Source organism: Meriones unguiculatus, chromosome 6 (genome assembly GCF_030254825.1).
Source record: "Meriones unguiculatus strain TT.TT164.6M chromosome 6, Bangor_MerUng_6.1, whole genome shotgun sequence".
In the NCBI taxonomy this organism is placed as follows: Eukaryota; Metazoa; Chordata; class Mammalia; order Rodentia; family Muridae; genus Meriones; species Meriones unguiculatus.
The window spans coordinates 123,627,766-123,648,881 of record NC_083354.1 but is presented as its reverse complement, the minus strand read 5'-3'; the positions used below and the strand labels follow the sequence as shown (position 1 = coordinate 123,648,881).

At 40.1% G+C, this 21,116-nt stretch overlaps 1 protein-coding gene across 12 annotated transcripts in view; it reads left to right on the top strand.

The window, feature by feature from the left end:
* Asph (aspartate beta-hydroxylase) overlaps positions 1-21,116 on the top strand; it is a 205,098-nt gene that overhangs the window by 41,447 nt on the left and 142,535 nt on the right. For 4 of the 12 annotated variants that reach the window (XM_021659815.2, XM_060385964.1, XM_060385961.1 and 1 more), the window contains exons 3-4: positions 918-962; positions 2,197-2,265. The exons of 1 other annotated variant lie outside the window; for it this stretch is intronic. In XM_021659815.2, coding sequence (XP_021515490.2) covers positions 918-962; positions 2,197-2,265 — 114 coding nt within the window. Of the gene's footprint in view, positions 1-917; positions 963-2,196; positions 2,266-7,533; positions 19,260-21,116 lie in introns of those variants that run through there. 7 more of the 12 variants (XM_021659816.2, XM_060385967.1, XM_060385962.1 and 4 more) reach the window with 4 other exon arrangements.

Here is a 21,116-nt window from a genome sequence, read left to right as displayed (position 1 = left end):
ACACAGGAATCAGAATAGGGCAATGGGCCCCTCGGAGCTGGGGTTTCGGATGCTTATGAACCATCCGACACGGGTTCTGGGGACTGAAACTTCAGTTTTCTGGAAGAGCAGGAGGCACTTTCAGATGCTGAGCCATCTCTCCAGTCATACCAACGTTTTTTAAAAAATGATTTGTTTTATATTAACTTTAAAAAAATGGAAAGAATCCTGTCAGTTAAATATTGGAAACATTTGAATATCTGCAATTCACCGGTTTTTATTATATTCACAATTTTGTATAGTCACCCTCAGCTAATTTTAGAACATTTCTATTATCCATCCTTCCCCAGACAGTCACTCCTCCCTCAACAGTCTGACCTTCTGTGATTGTTTTGGGTGTTCTGAACATAGCATGTGCATGTGTGGGGACTATTGAGTTGTCTGCTTACTCTTAGCATCATTATATGCCTAAGGTTGAGAGTAAAACTCCATCATCTAGACACACCACACTTTTCTTATCGCATGGTCAGTGATGACGATCATTTGGTTTTCATTTTGGGCAATTATAAAGTCTGGCCTTCCTCTTTAATAGTCCAGTTCAGGACATGGACCAGTCAGTAAGAAAAACACAGAATTACTAATGTGCTGAAGACCAACCCCCTTTGAGTAAACTCTCATGCCAGTCATAGATCATTGCCATCTTTTCTATGGGGGACAGGAGAACAAAGAATAAGGCAATGTGCTTACAAATGATCTGTCACTCACTGATGTTTTTCTCTCGTAATGCCTTAAGGAAAATGTCTCATAATAGATGAATCGCTTAAAAATGTTTGGTTTGGCATAAACAAAAATATGATTTCATTAACATATAGTGTTGCTAGGCAATTTGTGTACCTTCAATGATATATAACAATTTTCATGTTTTTGTATGCATGCAGCCAAAGCAAAGGACTTCCGTTATAACTTATCAGAGGTACTTCAAGGTAGGATACTGGAGATGCATCCTAAGTGTTTGCGCATCTGTCTCTAAGACCTCCTCCTTATTCTCCTAACTTAGTTATCTACGTCAAGAATGGACGTGGTAGGACAGGACTAGTTTCTTCTTGTGAGGTTCTGAGGAACGGGTGTGACTTGCTGTCTTTAAAATGGTTTTTAGAGCGCTATGCTACTGACAGCCTTGACTTCCAGGTTATTACTTTGATTTTCTTAGTGGTAAGGATACTGTCTTCATCCCTCCATTCCTACCTGTTTTCTTGTGTGTACTAAGTTAGACTTTTGTATAGCAAAACTAGAGCCAGGGATCTGGGAATTTTGTTCTGTCTGTCTGTCCTTAGGCAATCTTTTAATGTACTTTGAATTAAAGAACTGGAAACGATAGTTATTGCCAACTATTTTTCATAAGATTTTTGCTATATTTTTTGCTATTTAAAATAGTACTGTGCAGTGTAATTTTTTCCATATTTCTTTTCCAATGAAGAATTATAAACCATGTTGATTTTAGAATATTTTTTAGGGTATGGACTATATTAGGCTCATGTGAAGCGATAGAGAAAGCACCCTGAAAGCACTTGGAGTCCACAGCCATTGTTGAATAAGGCTGAGTGAACCTGGCTTCTCACTGTTCCTCTTTCTGCCTTCCCTTATTTCTCTTAAGTAATGGATGTCTGGTGCCAAGTATGCTTTCAAGTGGGTGGCCATAAATTTTTCCCTTGTCTTTCCAGGAAGCCTCCAGTTTTACATACTTCACTTTCCGAACAGCACCCACCCATCCAAGTAGCTGCACGATTTTTTGTTGTTGTAATTTATTGTTATACGCCAAACTGTTTATACTTCACTGTGTAAAGAGCTTATGCTCTCTGTTGATTTATTTTTGTTTGATCTTTATTTGAAGCTTGGGTTGCATTCATTTTTGGTAGTTTAGTGAAGTTTTATAGTTTAGAATTATCAGATTTTATGTACTTGTCAGGATCAGAATATTCCTGAATCTTTAGGGAAAACTTCTCACGTGTCTCTTAGAATCCATTAGAGATCCAGTCTTTGTGAATCTGTAGGTGACTGCCAGGGAGCTTTGATAATTTATTCTTACAGTTCTGCCTTGCAGGAGTAAAGGAGAGGGATCAGTAACATTTATGGTGTCTAAAACTGCAGTGAGAGACGGTTCGTAATTAAATCTGTTTTCTCTCTGTTCCCGTGTCTATCGTTTCTCTCCTGTTGTAGGGAAACTAGGAGTCTATGATGCGGATGGAGATGGAGACTTTGACATGGACGATGCCAAAGTTCTATTAGGCAAGTACACCTCTTTCTCCCTTTTTGCTAGAAGGAGTCACACACTAATGCCGAAGGAATGTTTGTAGTTTTATAATTATCTACAGCAACTGTAAACATTTTTGAAGATATTTTACAACTTAATGCTTCATTTTTGTTGACCTGCTAAATGAGCACTTGTCCATTGTGACTTTTCAAATCACTTCTATAAGAGCATGTAGCTTTTACACCTCAGTTTTTAATAACTACAGCTTCATTTATGCTTTCAGATTTAAGCATTTTATAGTCTGGACTTCATGTTCAGAGACCTAGATAATGTCCTCATGTGTTTTCTAATGAGAAACAGATTTTTTTAAATCACCATTTGACATAATTTATTCTGGCTTTAAAATGCAAACTTCGCTCCCTCAGATGCTGATTACGGTCAGGCAGCTGTGCTTAGCATTCATAATGAGACCAGATCAGGGCAGCGTGTTCAGTGTGGTATGACTGTAGGTGCAAATGTTCATTTCTCAATGTTTGTATTAGTTAGTTTTGAAATAAAAGCATGACAGCATCTTTAATGTCCTATTTGTATTTAATTAGTGCTCTTTAATCACACTTTTCTGTTTTGACAGTCGTGGATTCCTCTCTGTCTTTGTAATTATGTTACCAGCTAGGTGGTTCTTGATATAAATAAAGATTGGCATCTCCTCATTGTTGTAAAATACTGTCTTAATAGAAAGGGTAGTGCTGATTTGAACATGCAGATTTTGCTTAATGTGCTCATTATTTCTGGTTTTAGGCAGCTCATTTCCTTTCCTTAATATGAAACGATATGTATTAAAGCTTTGTGTCAAATTATCTAGCAAAGTAGTAGCTATACCTGGTATTATATGTGCACAATTTTTTTAAAAGATTTATTTATTTATTTCATGTATATGGGTGTTCTATCTGCATGTACACCTGCATGCCAGAAGAGGGCATCAGATCATCCCAGTATAGATGGTTGTGAGCTACCATGTTGTTGCTTGGAATTGAATTCAGGACCTTTGGAAGAACAGACAGTGCTCTTAACCGCTGAGCCATCTCTCCAGCTCCATGTGCACTGATTTTAATATTCTGCTAAATGCACTTGTATTTTTATGATCACAAAGAAACAGAAATGTACTGTAGTAGTTAAGCAGCTTTCCATAGTTAGATCTCACTTCCTTTTAAAACAAATTCTAAATATGAGACAGGTTTAGTTATGGTGAGCTGTAGCACAGCTTCTGACATAGCCCTGCCTTGACGTGTGTTTTCTTCTTCACGTACAGTGGGAGTGAATGCTTGCTCTTTACAGTTGGAAGTCCACTGTAGGATTTTCACGTTATGTGTTGACTCAATCTTAATGGTTTTCTTACTGTAATTTCATCATTTTACATCTAGATCAGAGTTTCAGTACATATAGTAAATCTGCAAATGACCATAGTTTTAGGCATATGAAAGAAATAAACATGTTAGGATGATGGCATTTTTTTCTATAACTGGTTTTATTGTTCCAAGATGCTGCTTTAAATAAATTCTGAATATTAAGTTTTTGAAGGTAATGTCATAGGAGCTGTCCTATCTTTTTTTAATATTAATAACTTTAGTGTGTTTTGGATTTTTTAACTATAGTAGAGAAATTGTATACACACATACACATGCATACACACTCACACACAGAAATTAACCAGAGTCTATACAGCCTCAGTGAAGGGAAGTACAGTTAGAAAAGCCATTTGGAATGGACACTGTGTAGCTTCCCATGGGATTTTACACATTCACTATTGTAGCAAATAAAAAACGTTGGGTTAAATAATTTTTATTGTTATTAGCCCTATAATTATTGCAGCATTTAACCCACTGTCACAAATAATAAGATACAGACACCTGTTAGATTTTAAAATTGCCTTGTTTTTCTTGGGCGGGTCAGATATTTCTGCCTGTGCTATCTCCATCACCTCACCATTGATCCCCCAGCCCCCATCCAATGACATCCACCTTAATCATCCTCATCTGCTCTACCTTCCATCCATAATCCCAATATAATTGTTTATGTTTTTCATCTTGGTGTTTTTTCCATCCACGCCATCCTTGCAGTCCTTCCTCCCAGCCCACGTGGTTCCTTCTTCATGCTAACCCATCGTGACCTCCTCTTGCCTCCTCTTTTCCCGTCCATCTGTCTCCCATGATTCTCCTGTCCTCCAAAGCCAAGGAACCGTAGCCACGCCTACCTCACTCTGCCCTGCCCAGGTACAGGCTGTTTAATCAACCAGTCAGGTATGTCTTAGGCAGGTTTACCCAACAAGGACAGGTATATCTTGGGAGTAACCAGATCTTGAGATAACCAGCATCAGAACAACACCCCACACACTACTAGCTATGTTTTTGTGTATTTACCCATCTGTGATAGACTTTCAGCTAGAAGATTGATTTGTTTTGGGTTCTGAGAGGTGGTCTAAGGCTTTTAATCAGTTTAAGATGTTAGTGATCTGTAACATGGAGAATTGCTGTTTGTAGTGGACACAAATGGTGCGAGCAGCTGTCTGTTCCTTTCGTCAGACCCGGTGCCAGGAGGCGGGTCCCAGGCGGCAGAGCTTCCAAGAAAGTTGTTCTATGTGCAGGCCTCAGGTCTCACTTCTTTTATGGCTTTAATAAAGAAGTACCAGACCCCGCATGGTGTTTGTTCTCTGCGCCCGGCACAACTTTAGCTCTTTTTGACGAGGACGGCTCGAATTCTTTTCTCACACACGAGGTCGTGAAAGCTTAGCCGTGCCTCAGTTCCTTGCAGGTGTCTGGTACAGTGTTGGGATGGTCTGTGCGATGGCCGAGAAGTTACAGAGCATGTCCCACCGAGACACCAACCCCTGCTTTTCTTTTTGTTGGGATAGCACCTTGACCCTTAACAGCACAGTTTTACAGTGAGGCGGGAAGTCCAGGTAAGGGAGGGAGGAGGACAGAGGTTACAAGGAGGCACAACAGCGTAAACTTCCACAGACTTGGTGCTTCTTTCATACATTTTTCCCCCTTGGCATTTGAAGTCTAACTCTAATCGTCTAATTTGCGGAACATCTACATACATGTTGCTTTCTGTTCACATTCCCACTTGTGAATTACAGGTACAGAAGTATGAGTAAATAAAAAATAGCTGTTCCTGATTCTACTGATTCTAAGTCTCCTGATATGCTTTAAAAATGCACTAGTCCTGCCCCTCTTGGACACACAACTTCCTATTGTTTAGCCCACATTGCTCAAAACCCGCGTGATTTTGGTTCTAGTGTGTGAATGAAACCTACGTACACATGTGTGCAACAATAATTAAAAGAAGGCAGCGAACCGGAAAGGCAGCAGGGGGGTGGGGCAGCAGTGGAGGGTTTGGAGGGAAGACAGGGCAGACAAAATAATGTAACTGTATCATAATAACGACGAAAAGGAAAAAGAGTTTGCTTCTCACACACTGTCAGTAGGAAATGGTCCCCGGGCTCAGTGAAGAGAGTTATTTCGTACAGCAGCCTCACCCGAGGATGCAAGCCTGTCCCTTCGTTCCACAGCTAGTACCTAGCTGACCCCCATCAGGTACTGCTGCAGAAGGCACTCAGCAGTCCTGGACCTGCGCTAAGTCCGGACTGGAAAGAACCATGACTCCATATTGAGGAACAAGGAACTCACCCAGCACTTGGTGCTGTTCGTTCTCTTGGGGCGCACTCTCATGTTTAGAGAAATTGATTGGCCAGAATAGTTTTCTCTTCAGACTGGTACTCCTGTTCCAAGAACTACAGATACAGCTCTAGAGGTGGGTTGGTTGGTAAAACTCCTGCTGCCCAGGCATGAGGACTGAGTCTAGAGCCTTACAGCTACAGCAGTTCATTCGTCATCAGGAGTGGACAGGGGAGGAGCCTCGGGGCTGTCAGCTCCCTCTAGACTACTTGGTGGTGTCCTTTAGGGAGAGTCCCTGTGCTGGCTCACGTCGGACCTGTCTCAGGCCCCACATTCCTTGCAAAATCACTGTGCACCTCAAGGCCTCCCAGGCTCTGTCCAGGGTCACAAAGACGTGTCACAGATAAACTTCTGGCCATCACATATGCCCATACAGAAGTGTGTGATACACACAAACACATGTATCCACATCACATCCACAACTACAAGCTGTTTAGGTAGGTCATTGTCCTTATATTTGTCGCTCAGTTCTACCTGCTGTACTGAAACACAGAAGTTAAATGAAAAATACCTGGGGCTTGTCAAGAGAAAAAATAATAATAATTAAATACCTACTGAAGTTCGTGTTTCTCCCTTCCCCTCACGCATGGGAACTGATGGGGTCTCCTCCTATTGACTGAAGTTCACTGTAAATTTTATGACTTCAACTAGCCAGGATTCTGCTATCTCTCGGGCGTCAGTATTGCTGGTCATTGTGCTACAATGGAGAAACGGTGTGTTGTAAATGACCTGAAATGGCAGGCTTTGGCGATGTGTAGTGCCCTGATTTGATGATACCTCAAGGGTCTTTCCCTACCCCAGCTCATTTTCATTTCTCCGTTGTAGAAAGCCATGATAATTTACATCTTTGTTCCTTCTACTCAGAGGGCTCTGTTTGGCAGCTGTACTTAAAACACAGCAGACATCAAGAGTCTTTTCAGTAAGAACTTCTCCTTTCGTGGCCAAGGGGAAGAGGAGTCAGGGATGCCCCCTCTGCAGCTGGGTCCTAGAGCCTTCCTCCGAGTTCTGATAGGTAGGCAGAGAGGATTATTAGCGGCTCATTTTGACTTACCAGGCCGTGAGTCAGTTGCGAGAAGGTTTTAGCACTAACTGATTTAGGTGTTTTATCTGAATTACGTATTTGAGTGTCTGGATGCCAGCTGACATGCCGTACCGTAGCCCACTGGCCTGAGCACCCACCGTTGGTTGACTCCAGGGCTACGATCTGCTCCAGTTCATCAGGCTGCAAGTTTGGAGGTTGTCAGCAGCATTTACCTGCTCTTGGGTGTCAAATCTGTTCACTTTTCCTGTTGCATCTGCAGAGTTCGGTGATACGCTTTACCACCTGCTTCTGAGCTGGGAGGAGCGTGAGGCTGGTTGGGTGGGTCGAGACTTGGTTTGGAGGTGATCCATTTGCTTTGAAGTCCATTTGCTCCCTAATGGATTTCTTTATTCTCTATGTTACCGTTCTGTAAATCTGGGACCACGATGCACCTCCCTTTTGAGATCGCTCTGCCTAAGCTTGACTTTTTTTTTCCACCTAACTGCTGTTCTTGTTTTCTCTTTCTCTCTTCCTTTATTCTTATGTAGGCCTGACCAAAGATGGCAGTAATGAAAATATTGATTCTCTTGAGGAAGTCCTTAATATTTTAGCGGAGGAGAGTTCAGATTGGTTTTATGGTTTCCTCTCATTTCTCTATGATATAATGACTCCTTTTGAAATGCTAGAAGAGGAAGAAGAAGAAAGCGAAACCGCAGATGATGTTGATGGTACGTCGCAGAATGAAGGGGTTCAGGGAAAGACCTGTGTCATTTTGGATTTGCATAACCAGTAAGCCTTGATTCAGGGACGAAAACCACTGGGTTGTCAAACGGAGCAGCCTCCTCCTCCCCCTTTGCTTATGCAGGGCTCAGCGGTTCCGTGGGGCAGTTGTGACTTCTGATAAGTGTCAACCATGTGATCCTGCCCAGTACAGCCACTTAGCTAGTCCCCTCGCTCTGCTGGCTCCCTCCACGCCTAGAAAGGAAGTGGCATTCCTCCTTCCTGTAGCTGTTCACAAAGCACTGGACATGATGTTCTTGGTCGTATAATTGGTTTCTGTATCATTTTGTTTCAACTTATGTATTCACTGAACTAAACTGAAAATTGTGTTGTATTTAACCCTTGATGCTTGTCTTTTTAACGCTCTACTGATCATTCTAATGGGAGTGAATCTAAAAATATGTCTGGCATGACTAATAATGCTTCTCTGATCTTTAACTTGCCTGCTGTATAGTGAAAGCTCTTTAAGAAGCTGGTACTTTTTAATCTGTAATTTCGTTAGGTTAATTGACTTGTCATATAAGTTCCTACAAACTTATTAAAGTTCTGTATTAATGGTGCTTTTGCGATAGTTTAAAAATAATCCCATGTTTTTGCCTTAGGGTAGTGAAGTTTCTGAATTCACATACACATGTATGTGGTTACACACTAACAGGTCTGAATATGTCTATTTCTGAAATCAGAATTCATTTCAATTTTATTTTCAAATATACATCTAGAGAAGGTAATCTGTAATTTTTTAAGGTAGCATATTATAAAAGAGGGACAGTGTGGATGTGCGCCTTGCATAACGTTGTACACTGAAACTGTCCATCCCGAAGTAGCTTTTTTCCATTCTTTCCACTAACTTATTAGCTGTTGATTTGGGGCTTAGGTATAAAATGATGTTTAGACTTATAAATTAAATTCATTAAAGTGGTTCTTCACTTTTAGGAGATTTTTTCCCCCCAAATAGGAACATAGCAATAGCTTTGACTTAGCTTTTTGAAATTGAATTTGCTTCAGTAATACAAAGTCAGTTGTTAGATATATATGAATCCATTTGACTTATTTGTTTCTTCAGTGACCAGCTGTAAGCTGGAATAGAGTGCCACCTAAGAGATATAGTCTTGCTCTTTGAAGGACTGTCAGCGTGTTTAGTTCCCTTTGAGAGTCTCCTAAAATTCTGCTCAGCTTTGGGTTCTCATGCATTTTAAACTAGAAGACACTGGTGTTTTAATCAGTTTAAGTACCATTAAAAATTTTTTTTATACATTACTTTCAAGTAAGCAGCTCATTCACACATTTGTTGTGGGAATAACGTGGCACCTTTTGTTTTGTAATTATAAAATGCTGTCCCGAGAAGTTTCTAAAATCAGAACACAGGGATTCCCTCTCTCCCAACTATAGCTACTATTGTCTGTGGTTGCACATGCCAGTCATGGACCAGGGTTTCCCAAAACTTAAACGGTTGTTAAGACTCTAGTTTTTCTCATTTTTGTGTTCAAGCAGTATGCTTCCTCGGTTAGTGTGGCCTTGCTCAGAAGTGTTCGATGCTCAACTATAGGAACACTTCAACTCAGCCCTCAACGAGTGTTCTTTAATAATCTTTCTCAAAGCTATTTGAGTTTTCCTCATGATCATGTCTTAATTCATTTTGAATTCAACGACTGTGAAGTAATCAAAGGTTATTAGTTTTAAATTCACAATCTTAGGTCCTACTCTCAATAGAAGCCACTTACTCAGTTGGCTGAGAAAAATTCTTCGAATCAATTTTGTTCATGTGTCCTGACTACTAACTATGGATGATGAAATGAATAATTGAATTGATGTTAAAATGTCTGTAATTTCTCCTCAGGTTTTGTATTGTCGTGATACTAATGCACACTTTATGTACAGAAATTAATTATGCCCATTTTCCCAATTGTAAAACAAGTGTGTGACATGGTAACTTCCTGACAATTTTATTGGTCCATTTGGAAAACGTTTAGTGATGATCAAGTACAGGCAGCTGATGAACCCCTTACTTCTGTGACCTCCTTCAACTTGTGTCTACGGCTTTTTTTTGTGTGTGTGTATGAGAAAGAATAAAATTATTCGCAAAAATGTGGTCTAAAGCAAGCATAAACTTTTCTTAAGTGTTACTGAATACATATATCTAAGTTGTGATTTTTTTTTTTCCTAAGGGTTTACTTTGTAATTCTGTTTCATAAGATATTTTCTTGGTTCGTGTCTTAAGCTTATGGGCCTACTTTGAAAGGCAGCTTTGTATTCTGTATATATGAGTGTTTATTTAGTTGTAGAGTTGTAAATTGCTGCATTAACTCTGCTCTTTCTGTTTTTATCACCTACAAAACTGGTGTGTGCTGTGCTGTTAATGCAGCCCTGGCTCCCAAAGCTGCTTTCTTGCCTGCTCATGTGCTGTGCCACTTTTCCTGTTGAAAAATCACTGGGAACGGGAGCTGGAGATTCTGTGCTGCTCCTTGGCTACTTTCTGCTGTTCTTTCCCTTGGAATGTTAGTGATGAGTTACGAGCAGGAGCGTTTTCTAGGAGCTGACCTTACTAACTCAGAAGCCTGGCTGTCAGTGTCCTGCTCGTGGATCCTGCAGAAACCACACATGGGGTGCAGTGCTGGCTGGTCCTGCTTGTACATCTCAACCTTGAGTCTTTTTCTCTACAAATTGCTCCCTGCCTTGCCCAGCCCTGTGCAGACATGTAAGAAAAGTATTTTCAGTATTTGAACCCTGGTTGGTGTGTATTTATCCCTAGTTATTCTGACTAGTGTTTCCTCAGCTCTCTTACTATCGGCAACTTTCTAGGACTTTGAAAGCGTTTTGAAAGCGTTTAGAGACCGCTGCCCTGTTGCTTGTCTTATTGGTACTCATGGCCCTTTTTTAAGGAGATTGGGGGCTAGCTCCATAAAATGTAAAACGAGCTTTCTGTGGCGTGGGCTATGGAACTTTTATTAATTGTGATGAGTATCTGTACACTGAACAAGGAATTCAGTGACTGTGTTCATACGATAGTCCACAGGGCAAGAATGCCGTGTTTTTCCTGTATTTGCTGAAAAGCCTGCCATACCCTAAGCGTTTATCAGCTAGATTGAGGGCTTCTTCAACGTAGGAGGTGGGTGTTGGACTCTGTTTGATGCTTCAACCCCGAGTCCAGCATGTGACATCCACTATCACATCCACATCATTTGCTGATGTCAGTCTCGTGAGCAGGAGCCTCAGGTGTTTCCATCATGTACAAAAACACTGAGGGACTATTCTTTGCCAAAAAAGTAATACTGAAAGAAAGGCTTCTTTTTTTTAAACCCCACCCCCCCAAGAGAAGTGGCATTTTGAAATTTACTCCATTAGTTAGTGCCACTGTTAGTGGCAGTGCTAACACAGGCCATGAAATGGTCTTCCCACTCACTGGCATGCTTGAGTCTGCTTTCATACAAACTTGGTTTCTAGACGAGAATCCCTGTGCTCGGATTCTCCTGTTTCACCCGTCTATCTTACTGTGTTGGGATGACCCTCCCTCACATTGAGAAGGTGTGTCCCTGTATTTTCAGTTGTTAAGTGCTGGCAGGATTTTGGTGCTGTCATTTCTATGGCCGGTCACCTGTCATTTATTTGTAAATTCTTGTCCAAGTCCTCACCTGTGAAAGGGCAACCCTTAAGAGATGGGTCTGGTGTTGTGGAGCTGCTGGTTGGTTCAGAGTAGGATGTGAGCTTTTGTCTAAGGCCTAGAGCTGGGGCAGGCCCTTCCAGCCAAGATCCCAGGCAGATGTGAGGAGATGAGACATGGAAGAAAGCAGAAGGGAGATAGAGTAGGAAGAGGCAGGGAGAGCCACGTGGAGAGATGGTATGGAGGACAACTCAGTAGCTAAGCAAGAGACTGCCCTAAAAAGGCCAACAGCTTCAAACTATGTAGAAGGCTCTCTGTCTTAATTAAACCTCAGGCGGGATTTGTCAAAGCCTGGTAGTCTTACTGAGTTGCTTTTCTCACTGGTGGATTTCTTCAGTCTCAGCCCAGCTCTTAAAAAGAAAATAGGTACAAAATCTCTGCGTGCATTTTACCAAGACTTGACAGAAGCTAGGCAGCCATATCTACTGGTCCATTGGACCATTCCTTAAAACTGGTTTAGTGTAGTCCACGTTGAGAATGGGTTGAGTGTTCCAGTATAGGAAGGAGGTTGGTGAGAAACTGAGACTCATAGTGATCATGGTGGTTTCTTCAGGGAGAATGGGAGTGGCCAGGTGACCTCAGTGGAAGGACAGGTACAGAAAGGACCTGTAGCCTGAAAGAGCTACTTCGATGTCATAATAGAGCCAATCTCCTAAAGTCCTCTGTTCTGCATGTGGCAAAGCCGTGGATCCAAACTGCTGGCTTAATCATTAACACGTTTTAACCTCAAAGCAGATATTCGATTTTGAAAATGTGTTTGCAGTAATGCCTCCATGACAGTTGCCAAAGGAGTAAATTAAACTACACAATTCTCTCTAACGGAAGAACATAAGGCATTTCATCTTTCCAAATTTCTGTGGAAGAGTTCCCAGTGATTACATATGTAAACAGCAGTTGCCATAAACACCACCAGAGTAAATGTACAGTGACTGATGACAGGGGTGTGGATGTGGGGGAGGGAGGATTTCAGATTACAGTTGCTGTGTTGTTTTAGGTTCTCTTAGTGTTTCCATCAAGACTGCCTTAAGTTGGGATGCCCTCTGTCAGTACTTGCATCCAGGTGGATTTCAAATGGGGGGGAGGGGGGGGCGCGTCTCAGCAGTGCTTGGAAACTATTTACACAGTTGTAAATAATATTGGCTTCTTTTATTGTTTAACAGAATTCCTTTTGTCCCCCGGGGCACTACCGTTGGTAGTAAAGAGAGAAAAAGAGAAAGTGAAGATGTGTTTGTTGACATATCACGCTGCTTTGAATCCACAGCAGCCGGAGGCAATACAAACAGTAGTGATTTATGCCTACTGACCCTATGATCTTCCTGCTTACCTCTATCCAAGCTCCTCTGCCATCCAAGGTCTTTGTATTCCTCTGCAGATGTGGTTTTCTTTTTTGCCCTTTTTTTCTTTTTCTTTTTCTGGTGGACCCTGGCTTTGGTTCCACTGACCTCTGCCTTTATTCTTTTCACCATAGAATTTCTTTGAAGCCATTGCTTCTTCTTCAGATATTTTTTTTAAAGAATGCTGGTTCCTAACTTGAGCCTTTCCTTAGTCTACTTCAGCCTGTCTTCCCATAATTCTCCTCCCAGTAGCTCAGCTGCGTCTCTCTCTTGCAGCCACTCCTGTTACACACACGTCCGTCCCCTGCAGTTTGAAACACACAGATTTAGATAAACACTTCCAACTCTTTTCCTTGTTTAGCTTCATCTTGAGACTAGCCCATGGTACCACTTCTCCTGAGGAGGTAAGGGAGACCCTCCTGAAGAAGTTGGGTCTTGGGGTCACTTTTCTTTTTCATTGCCACTGCCCCTTTTCCTGGAAAACCAACCTGAAGAGGCTCAGGTAACAGGAACCAACATTACTTAGCAGTGTGCAGGCTTTTGTCCTGCTATGTTCTGACGTTCAGAACCCAATTTCTCTGATCCCGCTCTTCTATGTTGTTACTCAGCTGGAGTAGAGGGTGGTCATCTGTTAATTTCTTATTTTCCAAGGGCTTGGATCTTTCTTTTCCATTCCCTTTCCTTTAGAAACTAAGTAGGATAGTTGTCAGTTAATTGGTTGTCCTTATCTTTTCATCTTCAAAGTCACTGTGTGTGTGTGTGTGTGTGTGTGTGTGTGTGTGTGTGTATGAGGGGGGGGCGACTCAGAAAAAAGTAGCTTAAATGGATGCTTGGAACTGTTGGATGTTAGTTGCACTTGGATACTTTGTATCACTTTGATGCCTTAAACCAAATAGTACAATATTCTTTCATAGGGTTTTAAAATCCTGGTGCTAATCTAGTGTTCTGGGTTGTTGGTGATTAAGTTTTAACTGGCATTTCATCAGTGTAGCTCATTTGGGTTCTAGTGAGCAGATGTGGCGAGTAGATGGTCTGATTTTCTTTTTCCCACTTTACATTTTGTGGGAATCCAGGCTATGATGGAAACAGCATTGGAAGGGGCATCCACAGTACTAGACTGTCAATGCTATATTCTCATTCTTTTATACATTAAAACTTAAAGGTTAGTGTTACAGAAGTAGCTTTGGTATTTTATTGTGAATTAACTAAACTTGTTAGGCAGTGCTCTCTGACAGTGTTTCTTACATAGTGGAGTACTGTTATTGGTTGTATTTTAAAGGAGTCAGGCTTTGCCTTTGGAAAGTGATTGTTCTTCTGATGCTGTTGTTGGGTCTCCTGTGTATTTCAGGTAATTGTACAGAAACAGCCACAGAGAGCAATTAGGGAACCATTCTCCTCTCCCCTCCTCCCTCCTTTCTTTTTCCTTTGAATGCAGTCAATGGCACGGCATTCTCAGACTTTGCCTCTCCAGAAGGATGATCAAAACATTTTAACTGTAATAAATGACCGTTTTCAGATGGGCTGTCTCACAAGTAAAGAAAGTGGAGGAAGTTAAGAGCGGATTATGTGAACAACAAAACCAACACAAGAACACCTCATTCCTGAAGTGGGGTTGTGACTGGAGTGTGGGGAAACAATGTTTTTGTTTTCTAAGTAACATTGTATTGTAGTTTGTAGTATGGTTAAACCTCCGGCTTAGGGTTTCTGTTTGTTACCCCCCTGGTTTAGCTGATGGGTAATCAGTTGTAAATCCCTTCCCTTTCCATGGTAAGACCGGTGTCTACTACCTGATACACCCAAGAACTGGATTAGCAGCTTATAATGCCACATTAGAAAGCTTGCCAATATGTGAATATAAAATAACATTTATATAAGTGGGAAATAGAAAAGGAAAATCAATTGAATGAGATGTAAGTACATCCCTGTTGGAAAAGAGTATGCCGAAAGCATATGGTATTGATGTTTGTTACAGGGTCAAAAAGAAACCTGTTATCGGAAAATTGATTTTTCAAGAGGGGAAGTACAAAAGGGCTGCAGAACTTTTAGAGCAGTGAGCAAATATGACTCACCTAATAATGTAGTGTTTGCTTATGTAACTTTAAAACACTAAATGTGAAATGACAGAGAAAAACAATGCTTTTTCGAAGAGTAAAATTCTATCAGAATAGCTGTTGTGGTCAGCAGTGTGATGCAACATGGTAACGAGGGCCTTTACATGGATGGTCTTTGGCTTGAGACGTCTACTGCCTGCAGAAAGAGGGGTCCTGGCAGTGGCAAAGCCAGAGTCTTGAAGATCTAATGCAAATTATGATGCTGACTGGCTCTGTAGGTTAGTTATAATGGAGTCCTCTTAAGACTGTCTTTGTTGAAGTCTTAAGATTATGTTTATGACTGATGTTTGTTTACTGTCCTTTGAATGGTGAACTTAAGCACTTTAATTTATGTCATAGAGACATCAGTTTAAGTTAGTTTATAAGTACTGAATTTAAAAAAAAAAATAAGTACTGAATTTTAAATTCCTCAACAGTTTGTCTTCATAACCTCTTTTTGTCTTGTAAATACCAACAGAAGGACCTGGTGGTTTAGCCAAGAGGAAAACTAAGGCTAAAGGTATTATCTTCTATTTTGTCAAGCAGCCCCTGGTGAATCAAGTCCATGCTTGATGGTGCATGACGTTTCTAATGGAAATGCTGCCTCGGTTAATAATACCGCTTTTTCATTTGGGCTCACTTTGTGTTATGAGTAGCTTTTTGAAGACTAAATTGAAGGCTTTTGCCTCTTCTAGCTAGCCTGTAATTTTAATTAATTTCCTTTTCATGTTACCAGATCTTTCTAACAGCTTGTTGATTAAGAGTTTATCAACATAGCTGACTCCATTTGCTAAATTTAAATATGTACATGTTACCTTGCTGCCTTATACCCTTCTTTGTCTGAGTTTTTTTAAATTACTGTACAATAGAGAATCTACTAGCAATTGATTTCATTTCTCCCAAAGCTGTGAGGATATTGTCCTAAAGTGCAATAAAATCTAGTGTGATCTAACACTAAAAGTTAGGTTTATAACCTAAAGCACTGAATTGTTGGTTTGAATTTGCTGTGTTTGATAGTCTAGTGCATTAAAATTGCTGTACCTTTGTGATAGTCTATGTAGACTAACATTGCATTATTACTGCCTGTGTATCCTTACATATAACCATTGATGTTCTTTTAGGGAGAGGGGCATGGAAGGCATGCATGGTTTTCTTTAAAAACCTTGGAACAGTTTTTTTGTGTGTGTGTATGTGTGTATGCAAGTGCTAGGAATATTTGTACATTTGTATATGTTCAAGCCATTAATATGTAAGACTTGCTCAGGGATATGCAGGATTTTTAATTGCATTTTCAGCTTTAGGATGAGAAAATTTTAATTTCTAACTCGTGTCCCATCAAAATAATTTCCAAGAAGAAAATAATTTCTTACCATTTTATGTAACCCACGTTGAACTAAATTGCCAATAAATTATAATCACACCTCCTGATCTGTTAAATCATTTTAAGCATTAAAGGTACAATTTAAAAAAAAATACAGTGCAGACTAACGCGTGACAGCAGTGTGCAAACGTTTCACGGTTTTGCCATTTTCTGTTGGTTAGTGAGCAACCTTAAAGTGAGGCGCAGGCTTGCAGGTGGGTTCTGAATGAGTTTGAATCTATGTGTTTACAGAGGTTCAATGAATTTTTTGTTAATGAAACTCTAAACAGACTGCTTTAGAGAAGCAGTGTCTTCAGTGAACACCGAGTTCACCTTGAATGCCCTTTGTGTTATATGAATTTTAGGTAAATTTTGTTGGGGCAAACATCTCTCATGTTTTATTGTTTAGATTTTTCATTTTATTTTTGACTGCCTAAATCCTGCACTATACAGCAAGAATCTTTATAATTCTCAAATGAGAGCAGGACGTGACATATGAAGCTTTTGCTAGCTGCTCAGTTAAATGTTATAAAAGGTAATGTGAAAACAGTATTCTATCTGAGACTTGGAAATAGCTATACTCTTCATTCAATTGCTGTCTCTCTCCCTAAGAGTCTGGAGGGTGTGTACATTGACCTGTGTGGCTTTCTATAAATTAACACAGAAATGTACTTAAAGAAAGGAATATTGATTTTATGATGTTGACTGTGAGCATACCATTACAAATGTTACAAATAACAAATTTTACAATTTTTTAATATGTGGATTTTTTTGTGTGTGTGCTGCCAAGAATTAAATGATATTTAACTTATTTTTGCATTTCTTTTCTCAAGGCCTGTAAACATAACTGTTAAGGACATGATGCTTTGTTTAAGCTGAAAGTTTGTAATTATCTTTGTATAAAAATAAGCTCAAGTTTGTCCTCACATTGCTGGCATTCCTTGTGACATCATAGTTAGTTAACCCTTCACTGCCCTTATGGGTAGTTTCACCTTGTTAATGTTGCATGTCTGCCAGTGTTAATGCAAGTCAGACCGTATTTTAAACTGGAAAAAATAAGATAAGATAGTCCAAAAATTTCTTTCATAGCTAATATTTTATAGAGGTTTATATGTCTTTCTCTACATTTGAACTGGTAGACTAACTTGTGAATGAGAACATTCCAGTGGGTAGGGTGGGTGGGGACAAGGCAGTACTTTACCTCTAAGCCACCCTTCTGTGATTTAAGAGGTATGGTCAGTAAACATTTTCTCCTTTGATTGGAAAACCTGAAAGCTAAAGAACCCACCAAAGAAGAGCTCAAAAAGGAGAGAGAGAAAGCTGTGCCTCGAAAGGCTGAAGAGAGAAAAAGGGGAAAGAAGGAGGAGGAGGATGCAAGGAAGGGGAAGAAGAAGACTGACTCAGACACATCTCAGAAAGCATCTCCTGGAAGTAAGAAAGACAGAGAAAAGGAGAAAGCCAACCCCGACAAAAGTGCCAAGTCCAAGGAAAACTGGAAAAAAGCAACCGAGGAGAAGGCTGTTCCTAGTAAAGTGGCTTCCAGAGACAGAGGTGACAGGAAAGGAAGAAGCTCTTCCGGGCATGCTCACATAGCAAAGGAAAATAACCAGAAGAGAAAGAACTGAAGGCCTGTCATCACCACCCAGCCATGGGAGCCAGGCTTGACTCCAGTTTGCTGCTGAACAGCAGAGAAAAATCTGGGTTTGCTCTGACTCAGGAGGATGATACATGTTAGCCTCTGAATGTGTTTTTTGGTGCTCAGTAAGCAAATTCTGCGAAACAAGTATTCGTCATCATGCTTCTAAGTGTAAAGAAATGAAACTTTGCAACTAATGTAACAACTTCTATTTTTATTGCTACATTGACCATGTATTCAGATTAAATATGTGTATAATATGAGTTGTAATGGTTTTATCAATGTATTAAATACTGCCGTTGGAGTAAGGAAGAAAGAATCTGGAGATCTGAGCGGTATTTCTGTGCAGCGAGGTCCTCAGCTATGTAGGGCCTTCCCTTTCTATTTCTTTCCTGCTTCTCTTACCTGGCTCTCCCCAACTCCCGGCTCCTCTGTGGAGCCCCTCCTTCCTCATTCGTTAGGCCTTTTCCCCTTTAAGCTCCTTCCAAGTTTTTTTTCCCATCTACCTCCATCTCTCCCATTTTCTGTCAAGGTCCAACTCTCCCAGCCTTACAGCTCCTCTCTCACCTTCCTGTCCCCTTGGACCTCCTCAGTTGCCCCTCCCTTTTCTATCTATCTTCCTGTTTTTACCCCTTCCTTCTAATACAGAAAAACAACAAGGACAAGGACAAAAACAACAAAACCAGAAAGCCCTGTTTACCCCATACTGGAGACAGCATTCGAGTTCTGTGTGTTGTCAAGAATTAAAGTTTTATCTAGGAGAGCATTTCCAAATGTAGTGCTAGCTTTATAGACTCTGAGTCATCGAAAGGCTTTGGCTTCACTGCAGTACTTTTATGGTATGCTAGTTTGCAGTCCTGGTTAGATGACATATATTCTCATGTTTGTATCAATTACCAATTCCAAAGAACTGCAAATTTGAGCTCAAAGTTTTTAGCTCATCATAGACAATTAATAAAGGAAACCTTAACAAGAGAGACAGTTCTACAAATGGTGTGTACTGGTCTGTGCATAATGCTTAAGTCTATCTTTAGATTGCATATTGACTAAAAAAAATAATAATAATACAAAAAAACACCAAAAAAAAAAATAAACTGAGCCAGATGTGGTGTCTCATGCCTGTAATTCTAACACTGGGGTGATGCAGGCAAGAGGATCAGAAGTTTGAAGTCATCTTTGGCTACATAGGGAGGCCAGCCTGGGCTATGTCTCAATCAAAACAAACAAGCAAACAAACAAACAAAAAAACAAAAACAAAAGCAACTTGGTAATAGAATAAAAACATGTTATCGGAAGATTTTAATTTTAAAAACTAATTTGTACTTTTTCTGTGAAGAACTTGGAAATAGAATTTTTTTGGCTTAGTTAAAAAGTACTAAAAACAGATATGAGTGTTAAATATATTTCTTAACAAACTTTTGTTGTTGTTGTTGCTGCTGTTTTTTAAAGCCAGCAGCTTTTGCTGCTTATAAACTCAGCTCTAAACTGAGAAGTCCCAGCTCATACAAGGAAATCATCAAAGGACTTTGGTCATACACTAAGATCTCGATGATGTTCTTGGGCGAAAAATATTATTCTATTATATTCTCAGGCCCAAAGAAATTATAGACTGTGGTGACATGATTCCCTGTGTTGGTTAGTCAGGATCTCGTGTTCTTGTTTCTGTTTTGTTTTAATTTTGTTTACATCAAACACCAAACTACACACACACAAAACCAGGGGTCTGTGGCTCCGTCTGTGGCTTCATATTGATGGCTACCCCAGTTCTTATCTGTGATGAGAGATTCTTCCTCATTCACTTTCCAAAATCGTGGCCCTGCTGATTGGCCCATTTTATTCCTTGCAACATACAACCACATGCTACACAAGGAGATTCCCAACAGGCCTGGGACTCATTGTTTGAGTTTTCTGGAGGGTTCTGGTGGAAAAAGCTCTCTGGGAGATTCGGTTAAACATGCTTTTTAAACCACTTGGGTCTTTGAACAGCGGTTTGGGGTGGGCCATGAGTGAGTGACAGAAAGTGTTTTGACCTACTCACCACAAAAGGGGTTTTGGGGACACTTTCGAGGATGAGTGAAACAGGAAATCTACCATGTATAACAGAGTGTCTTCAACATGTATTCTGGTGCTAGATCTTTCTGCAAGGTACATAATTTAATAAAAAAAAAAATACCTGAAAGAAATTCATTGTGTTTCTGTAAGTGACTTCCACTCACCTAACAGAGAAGGGCAAAGCATTTAGTGGAGGCATTAAATATTAATTTTATTTATTAATACGAAAATATTAATTTTTCCTTGGTTTTGAAGTTCAGTGGCAAGGCGGTGTCAAGTATGGAAATGTTAAATTCTAGGCAATGAGAAGGTTTTAGGAACAGGACCAGCGTAAGCAGGTGAGCATTACTGTGTTTCCGGAAGTTGCTGTAAGCTTTTTTTTAGGACTAGAAAACTTCTTTCTTTGAACAGCAGCACTCTAGAATTGAAGGAGCTCACAAGCCAGGGGAGGTCACAGCCGATGTAGCTCAGCACGCAGCCAGCAGAAATTCTGCAATGTTACTGTTTCTAAGTGCTTCACTTCTTTGGGAGCATTTGTGAATGTTTACTTGGTTTATTCTCCCTTTCTCTCCAGGGTACAAATGGTTAAACTGGATTTTCCTGCTGCTCCCATCTGGTCCAATGTATTAGCACCCAGAGTTCACTTAAAATCAAGATAAACCTTGATGGTGATTGAGGTTTAAAATCCTGTCCTGTTCTTAGATTTACTTCCTTTTATTTATCTGGTAATTGCTTTTCATCATGTTTCTGTCTGAGGATATAATTAAATCCTAAGACTACCCTAGAAAGAAATCAGCTAAACACGGTCTATGATGCTATGTGGCTGGCAATCAAGAGTTTTGTGTAAACATTTGAAAAATCAAAACTAAATGTGTAAGTTCTTATCACACCTCTAACATTTTACATTTTCAGAGATAATGCTATAAATTAAAAATGATTATTGCATTAGCTGCATTTAAACCCTAGAGATCAATTGCATTTGATATCCTTAAAAATGACCTTATAAAAATAGTTTCAAGCCCGTCAGTTTTTCTAAGAATTTTCCCCCTAAAATGCAGACGGCATTCATCAACTGTTTTTCCTTTGTTGGCTGATAGCGTTCAACTCTCCTCGCTGATAGTGTCCTCTGTGAATTTCCTTGTGTTTAACGTCACTTGGAATCGGTTTCTTCAGTTTTGCTTTGTGGCTGCTTTACCTTGTCTAATTAGACACAAATGAGTC